This window comes from Gouania willdenowi, chromosome 14 (genome assembly GCF_900634775.1).
Source record: "Gouania willdenowi chromosome 14, fGouWil2.1, whole genome shotgun sequence".
NCBI lineage: Eukaryota > Metazoa > Chordata > Actinopteri > Blenniiformes > Gobiesocidae > Gouania > Gouania willdenowi.
The window spans coordinates 18,474,032-18,495,744 of record NC_041057.1 but is presented as its reverse complement, the minus strand read 5'-3'; the positions used below and the strand labels follow the sequence as shown (position 1 = coordinate 18,495,744).

The following is a 21,713-nucleotide window of genomic DNA, read 5'->3' as shown; positions in this document are numbered from 1 at the left end:
ATACAGCTGATTGAGTTGAGTCTGATGGAAAATTATAATATACATTTCTTAAATATAGAAAACCGTTTCAATTTTATAAACAATCATATGAATGCTTTCAATTTCTAAAAAAAAAAAATAATAAATGTTGAAAATATGTATTTTATTGATGTTGTAAATCATCTCGTTAAATCATAAAAGGACAGAATAATTGAAAACAATCTTAATTCATGTACAGTATTTATATTTTAATAATCCAGATTTATAAGATCACATATTACAATATTTAATTGGGTGAGCACTTAGGTGTTTATTTCTCGTTTTTAACTTCTACATAATCAAACAGGTCGGAAGTTGGACACAACTTAACACCGACACCAGATAAACCGGAACACCAGGATCAACACGAGAGAGGGAGGCCATTCACCACTAGCCTGTTTTAGCTACACACACCTAGCTGCTATTAGCTAGCCGGTGGCTAACGGTCAGCTAAACCATGAGCTTGTCTTGATGTCGCTCGTCCAACCAAATTATGGCGAGAGAAAGGTTCTCACAGACAGAAGCTGGTGAGTGCTGTTAGTCCCTCAGGTTGAATATCAAAATATTAAAAACGAGCCGTGCGTGATTAGCATCAGCGTTGTTAGTAGAACTGTGCTAACACTGTTTGTTTCTCGGCAGAGCTATATTACCTTATAGCTAGATTCCTGCAGTCTGGACCCTGTAAGAAAGCAGCACAGGTAACACTCCGTTTAAAGTCAACAGATTATTCCTGTAGATAAGAATCGTTCCAATAGCCAGTTAGCCTGTTGAGCTAACCGTGTGTCTCTGTGTTGATAGATTCTGGTGGAGGAGCTGGAGCAGTATGAGGTACGTACACACGCTGTTTATACTCCTGTGTTGTTTCCGTTCTGCCGCTCATCTGCACACGTTTGAGGACGGTTCTCCTCCGTGTTTGTGTCCGGTGTCGACACAAAGGACCGCGCTTTACGTGCTAGCACTTCTCTGCGTTCTCGCTAACCAGGCGTGTTTTCTCTCAGTTGGTTCCAGAGCGCTGGAGCTGGGACGGAAAGCAATGCAAACGGACCTTTCGAGACTGGGTAAGGGGAACTAACACAAATATCAACTTTATTTTATTTTCCTCTTAACGGATGAAAAAAATGTCAGTGGTTTCCAAGTGCTTTTTGTGCATTTTTAATACGTCATTCGAGTCAAACAAAACTCGTATACTGTATCAGTTTATTATTTTTTCATATTTTTACTACTATTTTAGTGCAGGCCTGTTGATAAAGAGCCATATCCTGGCTTTGCTATTGTGTAGGTCAGTAGGCGGAGAATTGAGGTCAGAATAACTGCTCATTGGTCCAAAGACCTGTCAGTTTTTTGCTTGAGCCAATGAAAACACACGTACTGGTTAAGGGTGGTTGAAGAGTAAGAGGCTTTTGTGATTGGCTTAAACTACGGTGTCCCGCCTTCTGTAAAGTGGTAATTACCTCTGTGGGGATGAGGTAAAAAAAAAAAAAATTAAAACAATGATTTTGGTGATTTACTCTCATTTTATACTGCAACATATTGTCAGCCTAATAAAATAAACATTTAAAAATGTTAAAAAAAAAAACAGACTTCAACATGAGCTTAGGTGTTATGAAAAGTTTTTGTAGATTGATTATTATAGTGCATATGGTTTATGTGTGACTTAGCCAACTTGTTAACAAAATAAAATCCTTTAAAGCCCCTTTGAATTAAATGTAAATATTTAAATACTAATTTTTAACAAAACAAAAATGCTTTTGTTCTGTTCATTTTTTAAATTTTTTTTTTTTTTTGCTATTTTTTTTTTTTTTTAGTTAGCTGGGTTAAAGACCTTTGTTTCTGCCTCTACGTGCTCGCTCAGTGGTAGTGCCTGTGGACTAGTTTTTAAAAAATGTCTTTGAAATGCTGGTGTGTACTCTAGTTAAATGTTACTTATTTGCTCATCAATACTCACTTTTTTGGTGCAGGTGAGTTTGAACAATCACATCCCTGCGGACTATCTACTCCGAGTCTGTAAGCGCATCGGCCCACTCATTGAAAAGGAGATCCCACCCAGTGTCCCCGGTGTCCAAACACTCCTGGGACATGGACGACAGTCCTTGCTTCGCACTTCCAGAAGTAAGCATAAGTCTCAGATCTAAGTATATTGTTCCAATTAGATATTTAATGAAACTACATATCAGTACTACCTACTTATACAGTTATTAGATTAAAATATTGTATTCCCAAAACAGTTATTCAGATGTAATTTTTTCTCTTCTTTCATATATCTAATTTATTGTTTGAATCAGGTTGCGATCACAAAGCGTTCTGTGGTTCAGCTGTTGCTGCACTTCATCGAGGACGTCCACCTGAACCTCCAGTCAACAATGGACATTCTCCTAACGTTGGTGAGTAGAATTGTATCCAATCAGATTTAGGGGTGTGCAATGTCATGAAACTGACGACACGATACTATTCACAATTTGAACGTCACGATACAATATATCTTGATGTATCCCGATACTAAACAATATGATATGTCATAATATCAATAATTAGAACATTTCTCCTTTACAGGTACAAATTGGTATGAATATATATATTTTTTCAAACTTGCGAGAACAAGTTAATGGTAGCTAACTGTAATTGAAGTACCAATATAAAAAAACAAGTGGTGTTATTATTAAACTGTCAAATTATGTTTTTCAAAAAAGTTTAACTTTTGCTTCTATAGCAGATTTTGGTTCTGCTTAGTTCTTAAATTATTTTTAAAAAGTAACCACCATCTATAAAAGTGCCCATTATGTGTGCAACTTCCAAACTAAAATGCATTGAGAAGTGAGGTAGTTAAACAATGTTTTTTTTTTTTTTTTTTTTGGTAAAAAAAACATGATTAAAAAAATTGATTTGGACATTTTTTGGATTGATACGATTATCGCGCAGTAAAATATCGCAATAAATTGCAGAATTGATTTTGTTTTACACCCCGAATCAGATTAAAAGTACCAACGCTGGTTTATGTCATGTGTTCCGCATCCTTTGATTGTGTATTTTATTTTTGTATCCAAGTGTCCATCATGTGTGCACGCCAGGCCACAGGCACAGCTCGACTGGGCCACGCGGTGCCATTGTCCACTTACCAACACATGAAGATACACAAACGCATCCTCGGCCATCTTTCCTCTGTTTACTGTGTAGCCTTTGATCGCACAGGGCGTCGGATATTTACGGTAAGCTGCTGTAGTTGACGCACCATTCATCAGGAACCGTTGTGAACTATTCAGTAAGTTTCTTCCCCTGCGCGTGTGTTCCTAACCACTGTCATTTCAGGGTTCTGATGACTGCCTGATCAAAATCTGGGCCACGGATGACGGCCGGCTGCTGGCGACGCTCCGCGGTCACTCAGCAGAGATCTGTGACATGGCTGTGAATTATGAAAACAGCCTCATTGCTTCAGCCAGCTGTGACAAAGTCATCAGAGTGTGGTGCCTGCGAACATGTGCTCCTATGACTGTTCTCCAAGTTCATGCTGCCTCCATCACATCTTTACAGGTGAGATAACTTTGTTGTAATTTGCGCAATATAAATAAAGTTGAATCGAAAGCGTAAGCAACGCTGTTATTGAGCAAATGTTTGAAACAAAAAGTCCCCTCCCCATGTTTTAAACTTATCAACGGTAGTCAGATCTGTGCTGATGACGGGTTCTGGCCGAATCTGATTATAGACATTATCGATACTTTATTTCTACCTTTTAGTTTTGCCCAGCGGTGAAAGGAACGACCCGATACCTGGCCTCAACTGGAGCAGACGGCATGGTGTGTTTCTGGAAGTGGAACTCACTCAGCATGAAATTTAGGTATGCTTTACATTCCATAGATGTGTTGAACTCCACTCAAATATAATTAATAATGTCCTTCTTTGTATTAAATGCAGTGATCAGCCAGTGAAATTTGTTGAGCGGTCACGGCCAGGAGTGCAAGTTTCCACATCTTCTTTTAGTAGTGGTGAGTGTGTTTACATGCTGGTGATTTACACACACACACAAACCTGTCCAGCAGATCAAAGCCAGGTCTTTGTATTATTTTTAGCAATATTAGCTGGGTTTTTATTACCCTTGGAAATGTGCAAAATCTAAATAGTGCAATAAAAACTGGTAATGGAAACACCTAGATTTAGAATAAACGTTTTTACATTTTAATGAGGAGGTATTTCAGACGTTTCGATATTGAAATGTATCGCAAAAGTGCAATGGAAACGCTTTTTCCGCAAATAGACGTCACAGAACAGGACGTACCTGGTCACATGACCACTTCTCTCTGAGAATACATGGCGAGGTACGTGTAGACAGAAGAGGAGACCGGGACATTTGTTAGCATTTGACTTAAAAAATATTACTGAGACATTAGACAGCAAACAAAGGAATGTGGAGTGTTATAAGGAGGCTTAGAGATTTTACGGAAGTTAAGGCGCAAACGTACTCGGGCATGCCCCTCGCACAACGGACTCGGCGCGTCGCCGTGTAGTCGTTTCCATTAAAATCCTACATGTCCCATGATTCTTAGCGCTTCTCTGTGGTCCTTGTACCCCTGGGACGAGTTTTAAAGGTGTCGGTACTTTTGTAGCTTGTCTGCTAGTTTCTCCTGATCTGTTTCACCAGGCGGGTGGATGTTACATTTAATGCGAGGCAATACAATGCAGAGCAGTGTTTTGTGCGACACCAACGACGCGGAGAAGTCCACACGGTCGTAAAATTTGAGCTTTGCATTTAATTGGCCTGGTGGACTCTGCGGGTGTCCGCCCGAGTATGTTTGAGCCTTTACGAGACTCCTCTCCGAAACAACCTTTAATGGAAACGCGTGCAATTACACTTTCTCGACATTTAGAAATTTGGTTTTTATTTTGCGAGAGTCTGTAATGGAAACGCATCTTATATTGCTGTATTTTCTATTAAGAATGTAATGTTTTCTTTTGTAAGGTGGAATGTTCATGGCTACCGGTGGCACTGATCACATGATCAGGGTGTACTACCTCGGGGCTGAAACTCCAATGAAGGTGTCTGAGATGCACGCACACACGGTAAGAAACTCCCAGGTGTTTTCTTGTATAACTTAATTTATGGAAGTCAATGGTTTTATCTTTTATATCTGTTTGTAATTCCAGGATAAAGTTGTTGTGGTCCAGTTCAGCAACAACAGTGACAGGTAAGGAGGATTTCTGAGGCGTTTGAACACCCTCAGATGGATTTTAATGCATTTTCTGACACTGTGACGTGTACTTTCGGTCTTGTGTGCAGTCTGAAGTTTGTGAGTGGGAGTCGAGATGGAACAGCCAGGATCTGGCATTACCAGCAGCAGGAGTGGAAGAGCATTGCTTTAGATATGGCTGCGAGGTTGCCTGGGTAAACAAACGCGCTTCATTACCAGAGTTAAGAGTTCACCGCACCTTTCCGAGTCTAATTTCTGGTTACTTGTTGATTTCTTTCTTTAGTTCTAGCGTTGCTTCAGGAGATGACAAAGCCAAGCTGGTGGTGACCATGTTGGCTTGGGACCGCGCAGATACCACCGTGATCACAGCTGTGTCCAACTACCTGCTTAAAGTGTGGAGTGCAACATCTGGACAGCTGCTTCATGTTTTGTCTGTGAGTGGTTGCGCCATTCGCTAACTCGGTGCTGTGACGTCAGCCACTAAACGCAGCCCGTGGCTTTTCTCTATGTCAGGGTCACGATGATGAGGTGTTTATCCTGGAGGCCCACCCATACGACCCCCGCATTATATTGTCTGCTGGCCACGACGGCAACATTTACATCTGGGATCTCACCAAAGGAACCAAGATACGCAATTTCTTCAACATGGTGATTGATTTGCTTTAATCTTCTGCCACAACTGCTCCCCCCACTTGCAATAATTAATTGTTTTGTGTTGAAATGTGTGTTTTTAGATTGAAGGCCAGGGCCATGGTGCTATTTACGACTGCAAGTTCTCAGCGGATGGGCAGTACTTTGTTTGCACTGACTCACATGGACATTTGCTTATTTTTGGCTTTGGCTGCAGCAAACCCTATGAAAAGGTACGCAAGCACACACTTGATCATCATCACATTAGTGCATTTATTAACGAAGCGTTTAGAACGTCTTTCACAAATGGGGTCATTTGAAATGTCTAATAATAATAAAAATTAAAAAAAATATTCATTAAAATTGTATTTTTTTATGTAAAAAAAAAAGTGATCTATTTTGCACAATTAAAAAACAATACATAATATCACAGAAATAGAAATACAGTGCAGGAAGAGGAAGAAAACTCAGAGCATAAATAATTCTTCTTCTTTTTCAAACAGAAATTCCCCATGCAATCTCAAACAATTGTATTTCTATATTTTTTTTCATTTTCTCAAATATAAATTTGTTAAAATAAAATGCAGTATAAAAATATCTGAGAAGCTGCATATTGTCACTTTGTGCACCAATGCTGGCTCTTCTGTATTTGTAACACAGACATTATAACAAACGTGATCAAAAAATGAATTTTAGAAGAAAAAAAAGTCTCTGGGGGTCATCAGAAATTAGTGATATAAAAATGGGGTCACGACAAGAAAAAAGTTAGGAACCACTCATTTAGAAGTACCACATCTATGAAAATGACAACCTCGCACGTCTTTATTGATCCTCTAAAGTAAATGTAATGAATGATGTCCATGTCTTTCAGATTCCTGACCAGATGTTTTTCCACACAGACTACAGGCCTCTCATTCGCGACTCTAATAACTACGTTTTAGACGAGCAAACGCAGCAGGCTCCTCATCTCATGCCTCCGCCTTTCCTGGTAGATATCGACGGAAATCCTCACCCTCCTTCTTTTCAGCGTCTGGTACCAGGACGAGAAAACTGCAAAGATGATCAACTAATACCTCAGCTGGGATACATTGCAAACGGTAGAAAAATACCAGAAACCCACATCATTCAGAATATTTTTAATTTCGATAGACAGAGTGACAGGCGTTCTTCCTGGGGTTTAGGTGATGGAGAGTTGGTTGAGCAGGTACTTGGCCAGCAAACGGCTCAAAATGAAGAGAGCATACTGGATAATCTCATCAGACAGCTGCAGAATGAGCAGGACAATCCAGAGCAGGGGGCTGAAGGAGGCGGAGGTATGTTTTACTTTGTGTATGTGGATTTTAAAACCGAACTTTCTCTGTGTGATGGCTGTAGCCCACTTAGTCAGCTATTTTACAGCATGGTGGCAGTTGGAAGTGACAAAATTATTGCATGGCCCAAAGCAAATAAATGGCCACATTTACATGAATTCCTAAATTCCCACTAAATGCAGTATAAAAATGTAATCCTCTTTAAACTGACCTTGTGAATACGTATTTCCGAATGAAAATGGCCATTCCAATTTAAACTTAAATCACAATTAAGTGGCTGGTTTATTCTGATTTTAATTCTGAATGGAATAATTCCTAGATCTCGTATACGTTTAATTCCTCTCGTATATTAATTACGGTTGTTCTGCGTTTGCTCGTCCTGTCGTAATGACACACTGGTGATGACTATTTATTTAATAAGAGCCTTAGAAGACATGTATATAATAAAAAGAGTGGATGGATGAACAAATAAAGATGCGGACATTCACACGGACATATTACACACACACACACACACACACACGGACAACGGCAAACGAGACATGCTCGCTTGACAGTTCTTCCACTTAACAATATGTAGATGGAGGTAAAGCAGCCTTTTCACTTACCGCTGGCTTTGATTGGCTAAGGTACAGTCTTCTGCCTCCTTTCTCCTGCTCAGCTGACCAAAGTGTAACTGTATGTTGTTGTCAAGCTGCTGCTTCAAAACTACAATAAAGATAAAAGTGAAAATAGTACTTTTTATAGCCTTCTATGTTGTAGCCGAAAAGAAAGGGTTTGTTGTGTGTTTTTTCTGATAGACGTGATCTGTCACGTTCGCCCCCTGTCCAATCAGAAGCCTTCCCAACCCACAGACCTAAAGTGGAATAGAATGAAGCCGAATAAGCCTGTTTTCCATGTAAACCTAAATTTGGAATGACTATTTTCATGTAAACACGAAGCAGAACACTTCAATTCATAATAATTCATTCTGAATTAGAAAACGTCATGTAACCGTGGCAACTGTTTTTTTGTTTAGCTGAGGCAGCAGAGATGGCTGCATCCTCTCCTGCTGTGGAAAGCCGTAGAACCGGGCAGGTGGACGGAGTGTGGCAGATGCAGCACAACTCACTTCCCAGTCAGGTGGCCACTGAGCGGGACCTGCTGGCCTGGAGCCGCAGAGTGGTGGTCAATGAACTGCCTCACGGGAACTTCAGGTAAAGCAAATCAGGCAATGGGCTTGGACTAGTTTTAAGTTCAAGAACTGTTTTAAATGTCAATATTTTCACAGGGTTTCAGAGGAAAGCAGAAAAGCCAGGGGAGACATGGAGTGTTGTCTCTACAACGCAGAGCGAAGGAAGAAACCAGCAACATTCACACCACAGGTAGACCACTCCCTCTGGAGTTTTTACTCACAAGGGCCTTCATTTATCAACCATTCGTACGTTCAGATCTGAGCCTTTGACTTCGTCGATGTGCATTCGACCGAATTCACACAGGCTTCGGTATTTATCAATTTTGACTTGAGCGTACGCTACGATTAGATCTCACATCAGGTCTGAGCTTGTGGATTTGTTGTTCAGTACAGCCATATCTCACTGAGACTGAAAATAAAGTATTAAACAAGCCTCAGCCGTCATTTAAGCATAACAGACAAACATTCAGCACAGATCAAAACAGATTATTAAAATGAATTTAAAAAATAATTAAATTTTCCAAAAAGCCCACATTATTACTGATACGACTTTTTTGGTGTTCTTCCACGGAAAACCGCATAACCCCGCTGGTAAACTCTGCTACTGTTCGGGCAGGAGCGGTTCAACGGTGCGTATACATGCACACACGGCAGTGAAACACTGCTTCTGCTCTGTATTGGACTGGGGGAATGCTGCTATGTAAAGTATACCTTAAACTTCATCAGTAATATGATGAAGTATAGGTGAAATTAGCTAAAGGCAGAATAAACACAGCCAAGGGACAACATTTAGTCATTTCAATTTTAATTCTGATATAAACGCTATGTTTTAGTGTGACTCTCCTGGATCTCTGCTGTGAAGTTGTACGCAGCGCACATGGGGGGGTCAGACGTCACCTTTAAGTCCAGTTTTCACACTGTCAAAAAGCACGTCTTTGTTTTTCTCCACCTCAGATGTGAGGCATTATTTTCTTTTCTTGCCAGTGTTTGTTTGACCTCAGTGGGCGGGGCCTCCGAATCAGGAATATTTTTACGGGCGCAACATGTTAATGACAATGAAATTCAGCCGCTGGATTTATCAACACCCGATCATTTGTACACTGGGATTGGTCAGATAGAAATGTTTCATAAATCACACGCTGGTCCTCTTGAACGACCAAATGTGCACTCAGATTTACACCCGTTTTCACGCAAAGGTTGATAAATGAGGGCCAAGGTGTATTTACATGCAAGAAATTACCAATCCTTCTCATTTTTCTCTCATACTCTGCTCATCCATTATAGAGTAATCCATTGGCCACCCGCCTGCGCTCCTTGCGACCTACAAAGAAAAAACAACAGCGTCACACTTATCAGACACGCTCAGCTCAAGTTCGCCAACCTGGAAGCAGAAGTCGCAATTCCAGCAGCCAACAAAACAATGAGAATCAGATGGACTCGGAGAGTAATGGAGACGTAGGTCATCAACTCAGCCAGAGAACGGAAACCACGCCTGAAACAATTCTTGTGTTAATGCTTATTAAAGACCATGTGCGTGTGCGTGCACGTGTGTGTGTATTGACAGGCAGCAGAGCAGGTGGAACAATCCAATGCCTCCTCTGAAGGTGAAACTCACTGGCAGAGTGAAAGCAGCTCCAGGTGAATGCCACAGACTGAAGCATATCTTCCTCCCTCATCTCCACCTGATGTTTAACTCTCTATATTTGTTTCCTAGTGACTCCTCCAGTGAGTATTCCGACTGGACGGCTGATGCAGGGATCAACCTCCAGCCACCCAAGCGACTAACCAGAAGACCTGCACAGCCCTCTGGTTACAGCAGTTCTGAGGAGGAAGAGGAGGAGGAGGAGGAGGAGGAAGGTGGCCAAGAGGCCAAGGAGGCAAAAAAGAAGGAAAATAAGACGCAGAAGAAGAAGAAACCCAAAGAGATCAAACAGGTTCGTTTTGTAAAGTCAAGGCATAGCAATATTTTTATTTAATGACTTGCTAGAGTGTAATATTTATTCTTTTTTTATTCCAATCTATCAAATGCTCACAGAAAGCTACGTCGTCTCTAGCTGGACTCAATGCAGACGAGTGGCTGCCACCTTCATGGATAATGGAGACCCTCCCAAGTCGCTCTCCTTTTGTTCCTCAAATGGGAGATGAAGTAAGAGCTGCGCCTCAAAATATTTATAGGAAAAAGCAATGCACTGGTATTGTAAAATAATTATCCCGTCCTTCTCCAGCTTATCTACTTCAAACAGGGACATCAGGCTTACGTCCAGGCTGTTCGAAGGGCCAAGGCTTACAGCATCAACCCTCAGAAACAGCCGTGGAACAGGCTGAACCTCAGGGTAACGCATGATATAGTTATTACTCTAAACACTGTCACTGATGTTTGGATGTCAAACTTTGCTCAGGAGACACAAAGGATCACATTTAAAATCAGAACATGGAATTTAGTCGATAATAATTCCAGCAAGTTCATTTTGTTTCCTTTTTTTTTTTTTTTTTTTTTTTTTTCATATGTTGAGGTTTTATTTACTCTGACATCTTTTTTCATGTGAGGAGATCAAAGTCAATTTCCTGAAAAAAGTTGTCTGAATAAATTAAACATAACATAATATGAAATTTGTTTGTTTGCCACTTAACTTTTAGCTTTGTGTACATGAAGCAACTCACAAGGGAGACGAAAATAATAATCAAAATTGAACAATGCTGCACTATTCTACCTGAGCAATGCCTTAAGGCTCAAACGTACTGGGGTGGATACCCGCAAAACGTAGTCCACGAGGAGTCCGTCAGTCCAATTAAATGCAAAGCTTAGACTTCTCCGCGTAGTTGGTGTCACACAAAACACTGCTCAGCATTGTATCGACCTGCATTTCACCGTCTGGTGAAACAGAGCAGGAGAGGAACACAAGCTTAGAGGAGAGACTGGCAGACGAGCTACCAAAGTAGCAACACCTTTAAAACACGTCCCAGGAGTACAAGGACTACAGAGAAGCGCTTGTGGGAAATGTAGGATTTTAATGGAAACTACTATGCAGCAGTGCGCCCGGGTATGTAAACTCTGAGGAGATTCAGAATACTTCATTTAACCCGGAGGGACAGAGGGGAGAGCGGACAGTCCGCGCAAAGTCCGTGGTGTGCGGGTTCCGCCTGAGTATATTTGAGTTTTTAATGGTCAGAAACAACCTGTTTGTGAGCTTGAATCCTTTAGCTGTCCCACTTAATAACCTTCCATTAAATTTTTATTAGATAAAATCATAGTGTATGCTGCATAGATCAATGAATATAACATCATTTACAACAAAAAGAAAAGAAAATGGTCAAAATTGCCGCAATAATATTTGATTTCATCCTCATCCTAAACACTGTTTGACATTTTCGCCCATTGCATTGTGGGATGTGGAGTCTTGTAAACGGACGCATGGAAGTGCTTTTACTTCATTCTCACAGTGATTTCTTGTCCTAACATAAAGCAAAGAAATCAAGCACAACATCCTCAAAAGTGTGGGAGTTTTTGGCTTTTAATCTGGCGGAGCTTTGCAGATTATGCAATTACCAACATTTAAAGCAAAAACACCCAGGAGCTCTATGTCAGGAGGCAGAAAAACAAAGCAAGTTCTGTTTACTTTCCCACCCGGGAATGTGTGATTGTCAGTTATTGATACATATGCTTATAACCGACTGAGTGACTTGAATTCCCTTTGTTTGATTGCATTCTAAAACACCCCTCAGATTGTATTATTTTGCAATGCTCATCTATCAGCATTTTATTTAAATGTGGATATATTTTTCTTGAGGAGCAATGACCTGCAGGGCAGAGTTCAAGTGTTTCAGTATAGAACTGTTTTTGTTTTCTGACCTTGGCTGTTCATTGCACTATTTGACTGGTATCCGAATGCAATAATTTGTACCTTTTATTTCATAACAGAATTTAATTTTAAGTTTCAAGTGCCATTTTATTGAAATCTTTAATAAATAATGACATTTGACACAAGATTGTTTTAAAATCCTTATGGTGTAAATAGTTACATTGATTAAGTAATGTTAAATAATCATTAAATGAAACATTCATCACTAGATTATTTGAAAAATATATCATATTAGTTGATTAATCAAAAAACCCCAGTTGGTACATTTAAGCTGATATCCGGAGTTTCTGAGAAACGTCTCGATGCCCCGCCCTAAACAGCTCCACTTCCTCCCACTGCCTCTACTTTTCTGCACGCAATTGCGGAACGTAACAATGTTGTATTGATATGGGTCAGGTAAGAGTCAAATTACCTGTTTGCTGTTGTGACGTGCGGCCTTGTTTTCGTGCACAGTTCCGCATTCACTTTGATTGACAGTCTCAAAAAGAGGAAGCCGAAGCCTATTGGCTGGGTGATCACAGCGATCGTTTCCATTTGTATAGGGGTCTCTAGGACGAAGGAGGGACTTATATACATTAATGTATATAAGTGACCACTGGCAGTAGACCATAGTAAAAGACGAGTTAGGTATTTTTATGAATTTCAAAAGAATCAAACATAAACATAGATTTCTCAGAAACTCCAGATATCAGCTTTAATGGTCTGGAAATAATAATTTGGGACAGCTCTACTTTGGACCCTTCGACATAAAAACTCCTTTTTCGCACATTGCATTGTGGGATGTCAGAGATGAAACCAAACTTTCAAGTGGCAACTTTGACCTTTTTCTTGTCTTTTTGGAGTAAATTAGTTTTGATTAATGATCTATGCGGCATACACTGTTTTCTAATAAGAAATAAGTTTAAAATGTTCAAAAGTTGGACAACTGGCAGGTTTTGTAGCTTTTTGATCTGATTTTGAAAGCTGAGTATAAACAGAAAATGTCTGACCTACTGTATCTGTTCTGTAATCGTTTCATATTGTTGTCAGGATCTAATAGAATCTGTGAATTTAATGGCATGACTGTGCACTAATCTTTGGATTTACCCTTTTCTAACATTCCAGGACCAAGAATCAGTAAAAGTGGTGGGAATTAAGTATGAAGTTGGACCTCCGACCCTTTGCTGCCTAAAACTGGCTTTCTTGGACCCAGTGACAGGAAAGATGACCAATGAGTCCTTCTCTTTAAAGTGAGTAATATTCTGGAGGTAATAAAACATATCAAAGGATTGCACACTTGTGGGAATAACGTCCAACAGTTTCTTACCTCCTTGTTCACACGTCTTCTAGGTATCACGACATGCCTGATGTCATTGATTTCTTGGTGCTACAACAGTTTTACAATGAGGCTAAAAATCACAACTGGCAGCCAGGTTAGTGGTTCACTGCTCATGATGGTTTGTGTGAAACTTCTTTTCATCGTTTAGCTTCACCGATCCTGTCTTTAGGTATGAGGTTCCGCAGCATCATTGATGAGGCCTGGTGGTTTGGCTCTGTGGAGGATCAGGTGCCTCTGCAGCCTGAGTATCCAGACAGCCTGTTCCAGTGCTATGCAGTCAAGTATGTCTGAGTCCCAGAACAACATACACTACCGGTCAAAAGTTTTAGAACGCCCTCATTTTTCCAGTTATTTATTGCAATTCAAGTCGTGCAAGTCCAACAGCCACAGGTTAAAAAACAAGGTTTGGTTACCCAAAACTTATTCCATGATCTCTTTTTCAACTCAAATTGCTTATTTGTTCCATGCTTTCATTTCAGAGTGCAATGACACAATAAACTGAATAATTTTCAGTAAAATACTGGAAGAAAGTGTTGTGTTCTAAAACTTTTGACCGGTAGTTGTACAGTATACTGGCATCTGGAAACATCATGATGATCAGAAGACAGAGCCAATTCACATGTTTTCTCTGCATAACAATGCTTGGCTCTTTCAGGTGGGATAACGGCGAGCAGGAGAAGTTGAGTCCATGGGATATGGAGCCGATCCCAGAGGAAGGTTTGTTTTTTCAATTGGTTGTTATATTTTCATCATTAATTATTGTGTTCATAATAAATCAAATATTACAAAGTTCAAGTGTGAGTGGACTTGCACAAGTAATAGTACACAAAAAGACTGTATATAAGTCACTAAGTGGCGTTTTATGAAAGTACAGAGGTTTTCTATCCACTATGGTTGCTCTCTTGACACTTTTATGCCTCGTCTATTCCAGCTGCGTTGCCAGATCAGATCGTTGACGGTCTCGTCGTAACCGAGGAGGAGATGACAGCTCTGCTTTACAGGCCGCAGGAAGGAGAGTGGGGGGCTCACACACGAGATGAAGACTGTTCAAGGGTCATCCATGGCATCGATCAACTGCTCACACTAGGTAAGCCTCTGAAGTGACAGTCTTGTTGCAGAAACGGAACGGTTTTGGTTAGGTCTGGGTAAAAATATTGATTAATCGATACATTGCAATATTTTCCCCTAATTCAGTATTGATTTAACAAATTCTATGAATCAATTAATATCCTGGCCAGTGGGGGGCGCTGTGTCTCAGCCCTGAGCAGTGCTTTGAGGCCTCAACATGTAGATCAGCTGCTTTTCCTAAACAAAAATCTACATGTGTAGTGCACACATGGGCTGTTTTCGAAATAGTATACTAACATACTACTTATACCAAATCTGATGTCAAAATGAGTATGTAGTGTGTTCACATTACATACTATGGAAAGATTAAGTATGCGAGAAATACCGTGATGTATACTATATCGGGATGCACGGTGGGCACACTAGTCATACTCAACCGCCCCATGATGCATTGAGTCCAACGTAAAATCATCCAGGGACCGCCTTCAAACTAAAAATCAAACTTCGCCTTTTCAAAACAAAAGCATCTCTTCTTGTTTTTAACTCTTGTAAATAGGGCTCTTGTTTTGAAGTTAACCAGAAGTTTGGTCAGTAGCACAATGGCAGGTCTCCGAAAATGCGTTTCCGTCGGTTTTAAAAGGACCAGATGTTGATATTCTACTTGATTGGTGGCAAATCAATGGAGATATTTAGCCTCACTGTGCTTCCTATTTGTGTCGTTGTAAGTTCGAATTACATCTTGGGAAACTTGGAAGTATATTTCAGTTAAAACGGTCCCCGTACTAATCATACTAATAGTATAAATAGTATAAAGTCATTGAGATTGTAGTGTATAGTACGTTAGTTTGCGATTTCGAACACAGCCTTAGTGTGAAGCCAAAAAAGACGGGATGTGGTACATGTGATATTGTTCAAAAACAGTTTATACAGAACTTTAATTCATCTGTTCTCCATATGCACAAATGTTTTTTATTGCTTAAAATGTAAGGTTGTAAGATGTTGGTCACATTAGCATGAAAATAAATATTAGAAAATTGTTAACATGTACTTTATTTATGTATTTTGACTTCTTACTGAATTGACATTGAAGCATTTTTTTTTTAATCTCAACCTAAAAACTCTAAATCCAATCGTGACGTTCTTTGCAATACCCAGCCCTAGTTTTTACATCTTCCTGTATGTGTCCTAGATGTAGCAAAGGCGTTTGCATTGCCAGTCAGCCTGCAAGACTACCCTCTGTACTGCACCGCTGTGGCCTACCCCACGGACCTCAGCACCATCCGCAAACGACTGGAGAATCACTTTTACAGGTGAGTCACATTTATTCTCTGTTGAAGTATCGTTATCCATCATGGAATCAATGCCCTGATGTCATTCTGCTCACTGCAGGCGGATCTCAGCATTAATGTGGGAGGTGCGTTACATTGAACACAACGCCCGCACCTTCAACGAACCCCAAAGCCCCATTGTAGCAGCCGCCAAGGTGGTGACTGATGTTCTCCTGCATTATATTGGGTGAGAGTCGACAAGATATAAATTACAGCCCTTTTATAGAAAGACAGTTTTAATAACTGGTCAACAATTGTAAATAAACATTCCCATTTTCCTTCAGCGATCAGAGTTGCACAGACATTTTGGAACTGTATTATAAACTTAAGTCTGACATCAGCAGTGCAGAAGAAGCTGAGGTGAGACGACTGTGTGAAGTATACATGAGTCTTGTTTCAGAAGCTAGTGCTTTCTTATTTAGGTTTGAGTTTGGTCCTCCATAGGTGGACGTGGACTCTGACACTCCAGGGACATCTACAGGCCACCGAGTAAGGACTAGATCTTACACACACACAAACACGCTATCGGATGTTCCAATCTCAATGTATTCCTTCGTTTCCAGGGAACCAACCAAAATTCCAAGAAGCGCGGCGTGGTGCTCGATTCCAAAGCCTGGCGAGGTCACTGCCGAGACCTGCTGCGTCGGATGAAGACCTCGTCGGATTCCCAACCGTTCCGACGGCCAGTGGATCTCTTTGAGTATCCGGTAATAACTGAATGAGACCTATCACAGGTTAACTTACTTTCTGTTACAAGTCGCGCTGAAAGAAAACAGAACTTCCTAATGCTTCTGCTGCTGCTGCTTGATGATTTTCCTGTTTTAGGATTATCGAGACATCATTGACATGCCAATGGACTTGGCCACCGTATCAGAGACATTGATAGCAGGCAACTATGAAAATCCAATGGAGTTTGCCAAAGACGTCCGCCTCATTTTCAGCAACTCTAAAGCATACACGCCAAATAAGAAGTCACAGGTGGAGTAATTAGAAAAAACAGATTCTATCATAGGTAAACAAATAATAATGTTTTTTTATATTTTTTTTTGTCCAGATCTACACTATGACTCTCAGCCTGTCGGCTTTCTTTGAAAAACACATCATCTCCATCATTTCCGACTACAAATCTGCTGTCCAATATGAACGGAGAACTCGTCAGAGGCTCAACTACCGAGACAGATTGCACAATGGCGGAAGTTCTCCACTCAGTAGTCCTTTCTCAAAGTACTGAGCCTCATTTCCACTCTGTGGCTCCTAAAGCTATCGATTAAACAGAAAAGAAGCATTTGAAAATGAATGATGAAATGACGTTAACTTGTCTGAAGTGTGGCTGTTTTTTGTCTTCATGTGTTCAGAACCAAAGGAAAGCACAAGTCAGGAAAGGGCTTGAAGTCAACAAAATCCCAGACCTCAACAAGGAGACGCTCCAGAAAAGCAGACCAGGGTATGATGGGTTTTGATTGGTCCTTTGGTGACCATTAAAGAAAAATCAGTTGCTGCCTAAAGTTTCACTGACATCTATTTAGATTATTTAACCACTTGTGTTCAGCATCACTTTTTTGTTTTTACAAGAAATTGAACGTGTATAATTGCATACATTTCATTATACAAATAACAGGTTTTGTGCAGTTTGGGTATCAACTGTGAATGATGTGAGACTTCTACTTAATTCAACAAGAACTAGTTATTGCTTTAAAAAACCTTTACATTTGATTTTCACCATAGTGTATAATGTACTTTTCAGTCATTGGTGTCATTTCTGAAAACAATTTATTAGGCAACAAAGTAAACGGTGGAGGATGCAGGATTTGTTCAGAAAATGAGGACATTAAAGTCGGGCTCTGTTTTCTCAACTCAGGATTTTGCTTAATTTACCAAGTAGAATTATTCAATTTTGTGGACCATTCTTTACATGGAGACCAGCAAATATGTTGAAGTTGATGCAGTGCAAGATAACTCTGCTTCTCATGAACATTCTGTTAATAACAATCAATCTACAGTAATATTTTTGATTGATTATCAATTATGTTATTGCAGCCCAGCAAAGCAACAATGTAGCAGAGGAAGAGGAAGACATGCCTTCTTCCCCAAGTTCAGGGACGAGCGATGAGAGCGGAAACCCTGAGCCCCGTCGGCCAACACGTAGCCAAGCAACACCAGTAAAGAAACCAGGTATTGAAGGAATATATCTTAACCCAGAGTTTAACAACACCTCAGGGGAGCAGAAACAAACGTTCTCTTTGTGTTGCATCAGGGCACCAGCGCAGCCTCCAGTCGGGCCGAGGCTCCAGACCTCAGCAACAGCAGGACCCGGCGCAGTCTGACGACGATGACGAAGACGCGTCCAATTCTAATAGTTCTTTATCAAACTCATCGTCCACTTCATCGTCATCCACGTCGTCTTCCTCATCTTCATCCGACAGCGACACCAGCTCTGATTCTGAGAGTGAGAAGTATGTGGAGGGAGGGGATCATGACTACAGCAAAGCCCCCTGCTCGTCTCTCCGCCTCTCCATTAAATTAGGGCCTTCAGGGAAAAGGAAACTCAAAGAAGAAGAAAACAAAGCGCACACAGTCAAGAGAGCAAAAGTGCAGCTGCCGGTGGAACCGGAGGAAGAGGAGGAGGAGGAGGATGATGAAGAAGAAGAAGAAGAAGAGGAGGAGGAGGCGGCGGTTCCAGAGGATGAGGATGAGGAAGATGAGGAGGAGCAGGAGGAAGAGGTAGAGCAGCAGCAGCCACAGCTGGTTGTAAAACAAGAAGAGGAAGAAGGAGTCGAGGATGAAGATGTAGACGAGGAGGAACCTGAGGAGGAGGAGCCAGATGAAGAGGAGGAAGATGATGAAGACGCCAACTCTGATTCCCATGAAGGTGAACAAGGTGCAGCTGCAGCAGCAAACAGCACAAAAAACAGTCGGGGAAAATCCCGGCAGGTGAACACACGTAACCGGGGGCGCAGGACGGTTCTTTACAGGGACGAGTCAGAGGAGGAGGGCCACGGGTCCAAGGACGACCCTCTGAACCTGGGCCGGTCCCGCTCTGGACGGGTGCGACGCATGACTGAAAAAGCTCGGGTCAGTCACCTAATGGGCTGGAGCCACTGATTCAAAACTTCATACAAAGAACAGTTAAACTTCAGGGATTTTTTTTCTTTCTGTAAATATGTATATAAGTAATATATAGACAGATTCTTTTTATCCAACACTGTGTGTGAAACTTGCACTGCTAGCTAGTGCTCCTAATGTTGGGGTTCTCTCCTGGTTGACAGAGCCACTGTTCAACAAGGACTAACTCACCATGGCCTTACTGCTCAGTGGAGGTGCTTTTACAACCACAGCGCTGCGCTACGTCTTTAACATGCTGCAGCTTCTCCTCCACCTTACCTCCACTTTTTCTACTGTTGGCCACCAAAGAAGGAAGTGGAAAATGCAAAACTAAATGGTGCTCATGCTATCTCTTTATGATTTTTTGTTTCGTGCACAACAAAACTACTACAACCTATTTCTTTAGCTAAATCAGATGCTAAATCTTTGAATGTGTGCTCTGTCTTTTTTCAAAACTACTTTGCTATAGTTTTTTTGGCAGGTCAGCCATGAAAAATTTTACATAGTTTCACAATTTTGGTACCAACTCTTTTTTTTCTACCAGTTCTCCAGTGCAAAATCCACTACGTACCTGTTTGTAATTGTGAACTCATGGCTTTCTTCCTACAAACTTGTGCAAAAGCAAGACTGGGCCAATTCTTCTCTGAAATATTTATTTTTCGACCATGTTGTAATTGGTTTGATTTGACTGTTACTTTTGTTCGTGATGAGTAAAAGGAATCATTTGCACATTGTTCAACTCCATCTGGCAGCTGAGTGATAATTAGATAAAGAGAAACTTATTGATTTTTTTTTTTTTTTTGTCTGTGAAATCTGTGAACTCTCTGAAATCCAGCATTTTTTTTAATCTGTTTTTTGAGATAAAATCTATGCTTCCTCATGATCTATGACATGGAGCAAACTAACATCAGCTTTTTATGAATGTGCTGTGCCAATTACCCATTTTTCTCATTTCCTATGCACAAACTAATGGGATTCTGACCTGGGGTTGATCAGCTGCACTCATTTCTATCAGTAACTCATGATCAGTTCTCATTCTGGATATGTTTATCATTAGCATAATTAATGCTTTTTTTTTTCTTCTGTTTTTGCACTGGTAAGTCTTAAGTTTAATCCTGTGCCGTTGAGCAATTCTATTTGAAATTCCTCTAAAGCGTTGTCCAAGCTGGAGATATTAGAGAAGGTGACTCATATTTCAGCACTCGGTGCTTTAATCTGAACACGCCTCCTCATCTCTCTGTGTTTGGTGACATGAAAAAGGCTCCAGAGGGTGTTTTTTTTTTTTTTTTGGCTGTTTGGTTGTCATAATTTTTTTTAAAAAAAAACAGAAAATGTGTATCAGAACTGAGTGCTCTGAGCGGCAGAATGGTCAGATATGTGGAAAATATGTTTTGGGGCAACAAGGCTGATTATATGGAATCTTATTTTCATACACTTGGGAGTTTATGTCCTGCCTCAGAATAGATACAATAGCATTTGAGTGTAGGTGGAATATGTGATTGTCTTTTATACAAAATGTTTTGCTTGTACATGTTTTTTTTTTTTTTTTTTTGAATAAATCGGTTTTTTTTCTGATGAAAAGTCAGTTTTCTGATCATTTTTTTTTTTTTAAAAATTCCAAACTCACCCCATATGTGTTGCAGCGTTAAGCCTGAGTCAGCTGTTTCACCTTAACATAAAACATGCTAATGACAGAGAATGGGCTGTCACAGCTGAGTGTAGCCTTTGCAACTGTTTAACTGTATTAATGCACTGAGCGCTGGGTGAGTCATAGGAGGAAAGAAGAAACAGGTTGAGCTGTGACGCATCATGCTCTGCCACTCCTGGTAACTGCAGAGATGTTGGAGAATCATACAAATTAACACAGGACGAGGTGAAGGACACTAAGAGGGCAAAGTGTTCAAAAATCAAACCATTTAAATAGCAGGTTTTCCCTAACAGATTTTTAAGCAGTGGTGACCAACAAATACTGTATTTGTGTTTGGGCGTAGAATTTAGTATTTTGTTTTTACTTCATAATCTGGATGGGGTCATTCGATGGCATGTCGGTTGTTGTTACTGTGTCATCGAGCATTGATCACATTTTCCTTGCCTTACTAGTCTAGCAATGTGTCATTTGCAAGTTTTTTCAGGGCCTGCATGTGTTTATTTTGATCTCAATAACATGTACGTAAGATCATTAGAAGCACTAAAATAGAAAGTGTTTTAGCCCATTAGTAGAGACCATAAACAAATATCAGTGGATAGGAATAAGTTAAAAAAAAAAAAAAGAACCTGAAATGAATGTCTAAAAAAAGAGACAAAACAATCCAAGAATTCTGTTTCTTATTGAAATTATCAAAGAAAAAAATGGGTTTGAAATTGAAGGGTGTCCCGGTATTGATATTAGATATCAGTCCAAAATATTAGTATCAATTATATCCGCATCTAAAGTCTCCACTACAAGTACTTTGATACATCATTTGTTTTTATTGGATTTGAGGTTATTTTTCAGGGTCTTCTAATCTATTTTTTTTATTTATTTTATCCAATGGTGGAACATTCTTATGTTTAAGGTTAAAATGTACGTAACCCACCGATTAATAATAAATGTGTTCGTTTTTCTCATACCTACTGTTGCTGACTAATGTTCTCTGAGTATTACCACTTGAAGCCTTTTCTAATGTTTCACATTACAATAGGGGTGGGAACCTCTGGGTACCTCACGATACGCGATGCAAAGCTCACG

At 40.3% G+C, this 21,713-nt stretch overlaps 2 protein-coding genes across 3 annotated transcripts in view; one reads left to right on the top strand and one right to left on the bottom strand.

The window, feature by feature from the left end:
- The window catches only part of npas2 (neuronal PAS domain protein 2), a 59,782-nt gene extending 58,720 nt beyond the window's left edge, over positions 1-1,062 (bottom strand). Inside the window, exons 1-2 of one of the 2 annotated variants that reach the window (XM_028466523.1) lie at positions 796-1,062; positions 669-697 (exon numbers count right to left, since the gene is read on the bottom strand). The gene's annotated coding sequence lies outside the window, so the exon portion shown is untranslated. The remainder of the gene's footprint in view (positions 1-668; positions 698-795) is intronic. The other variant, XM_028466525.1, reaches the window with a different exon arrangement.
- brwd3 (bromodomain and WD repeat domain containing 3) lies at positions 347-20,470 on the top strand. Its single transcript, XM_028466520.1, has 40 exons — positions 347-545; positions 658-716; positions 817-846; positions 1,017-1,076; positions 1,977-2,127; positions 2,301-2,399; positions 3,061-3,221; positions 3,322-3,543; positions 3,747-3,847; positions 3,925-3,995; positions 4,967-5,067; positions 5,152-5,192; positions 5,285-5,389; positions 5,479-5,629; positions 5,709-5,843; positions 5,930-6,058; positions 6,697-6,922; positions 7,007-7,138; positions 8,154-8,331; positions 8,406-8,499; positions 9,594-9,764; positions 9,874-9,947; positions 10,024-10,243; positions 10,345-10,455; positions 10,535-10,642; positions 13,274-13,398; positions 13,499-13,581; positions 13,657-13,768; positions 14,143-14,204; positions 14,419-14,574; positions 15,745-15,865; positions 15,945-16,070; positions 16,168-16,243; positions 16,328-16,372; positions 16,447-16,590; positions 16,709-16,861; positions 16,938-17,107; positions 17,239-17,327; positions 17,921-18,055; positions 18,138-20,470. Exons 1-40 carry the CDS (start codon positions 512-514, stop codon positions 18,983-18,985), a joined length of 5,409 nt encoding a protein of 1,802 aa, XP_028322321.1. The 5' UTR covers positions 347-511; the 3' UTR covers positions 18,986-20,470.
- Positions 20,471-21,713: the final 1,243 nt, after the last annotated feature.

Bases quoted from the DNA above. Each gene is read 5' to 3' on its own strand.
- brwd3 (XM_028466520.1), top strand. From the start codon at position 512: ATGGCGAGAGAAAGGTTCTCACAGACAGAAGCTG. The intron at 2,128-2,300 runs GTAAGCATAAGT...TGTTTGAATCAG, and splicing joins CTTGCTTCGCACTTCCAGAA to GTTGCGATCACAAAGCGTTC. The intron at 8,332-8,405 runs GTAAAGCAAATC...ATATTTTCACAG, and splicing joins CTGCCTCACGGGAACTTCAG to GGTTTCAGAGGAAAGCAGAA.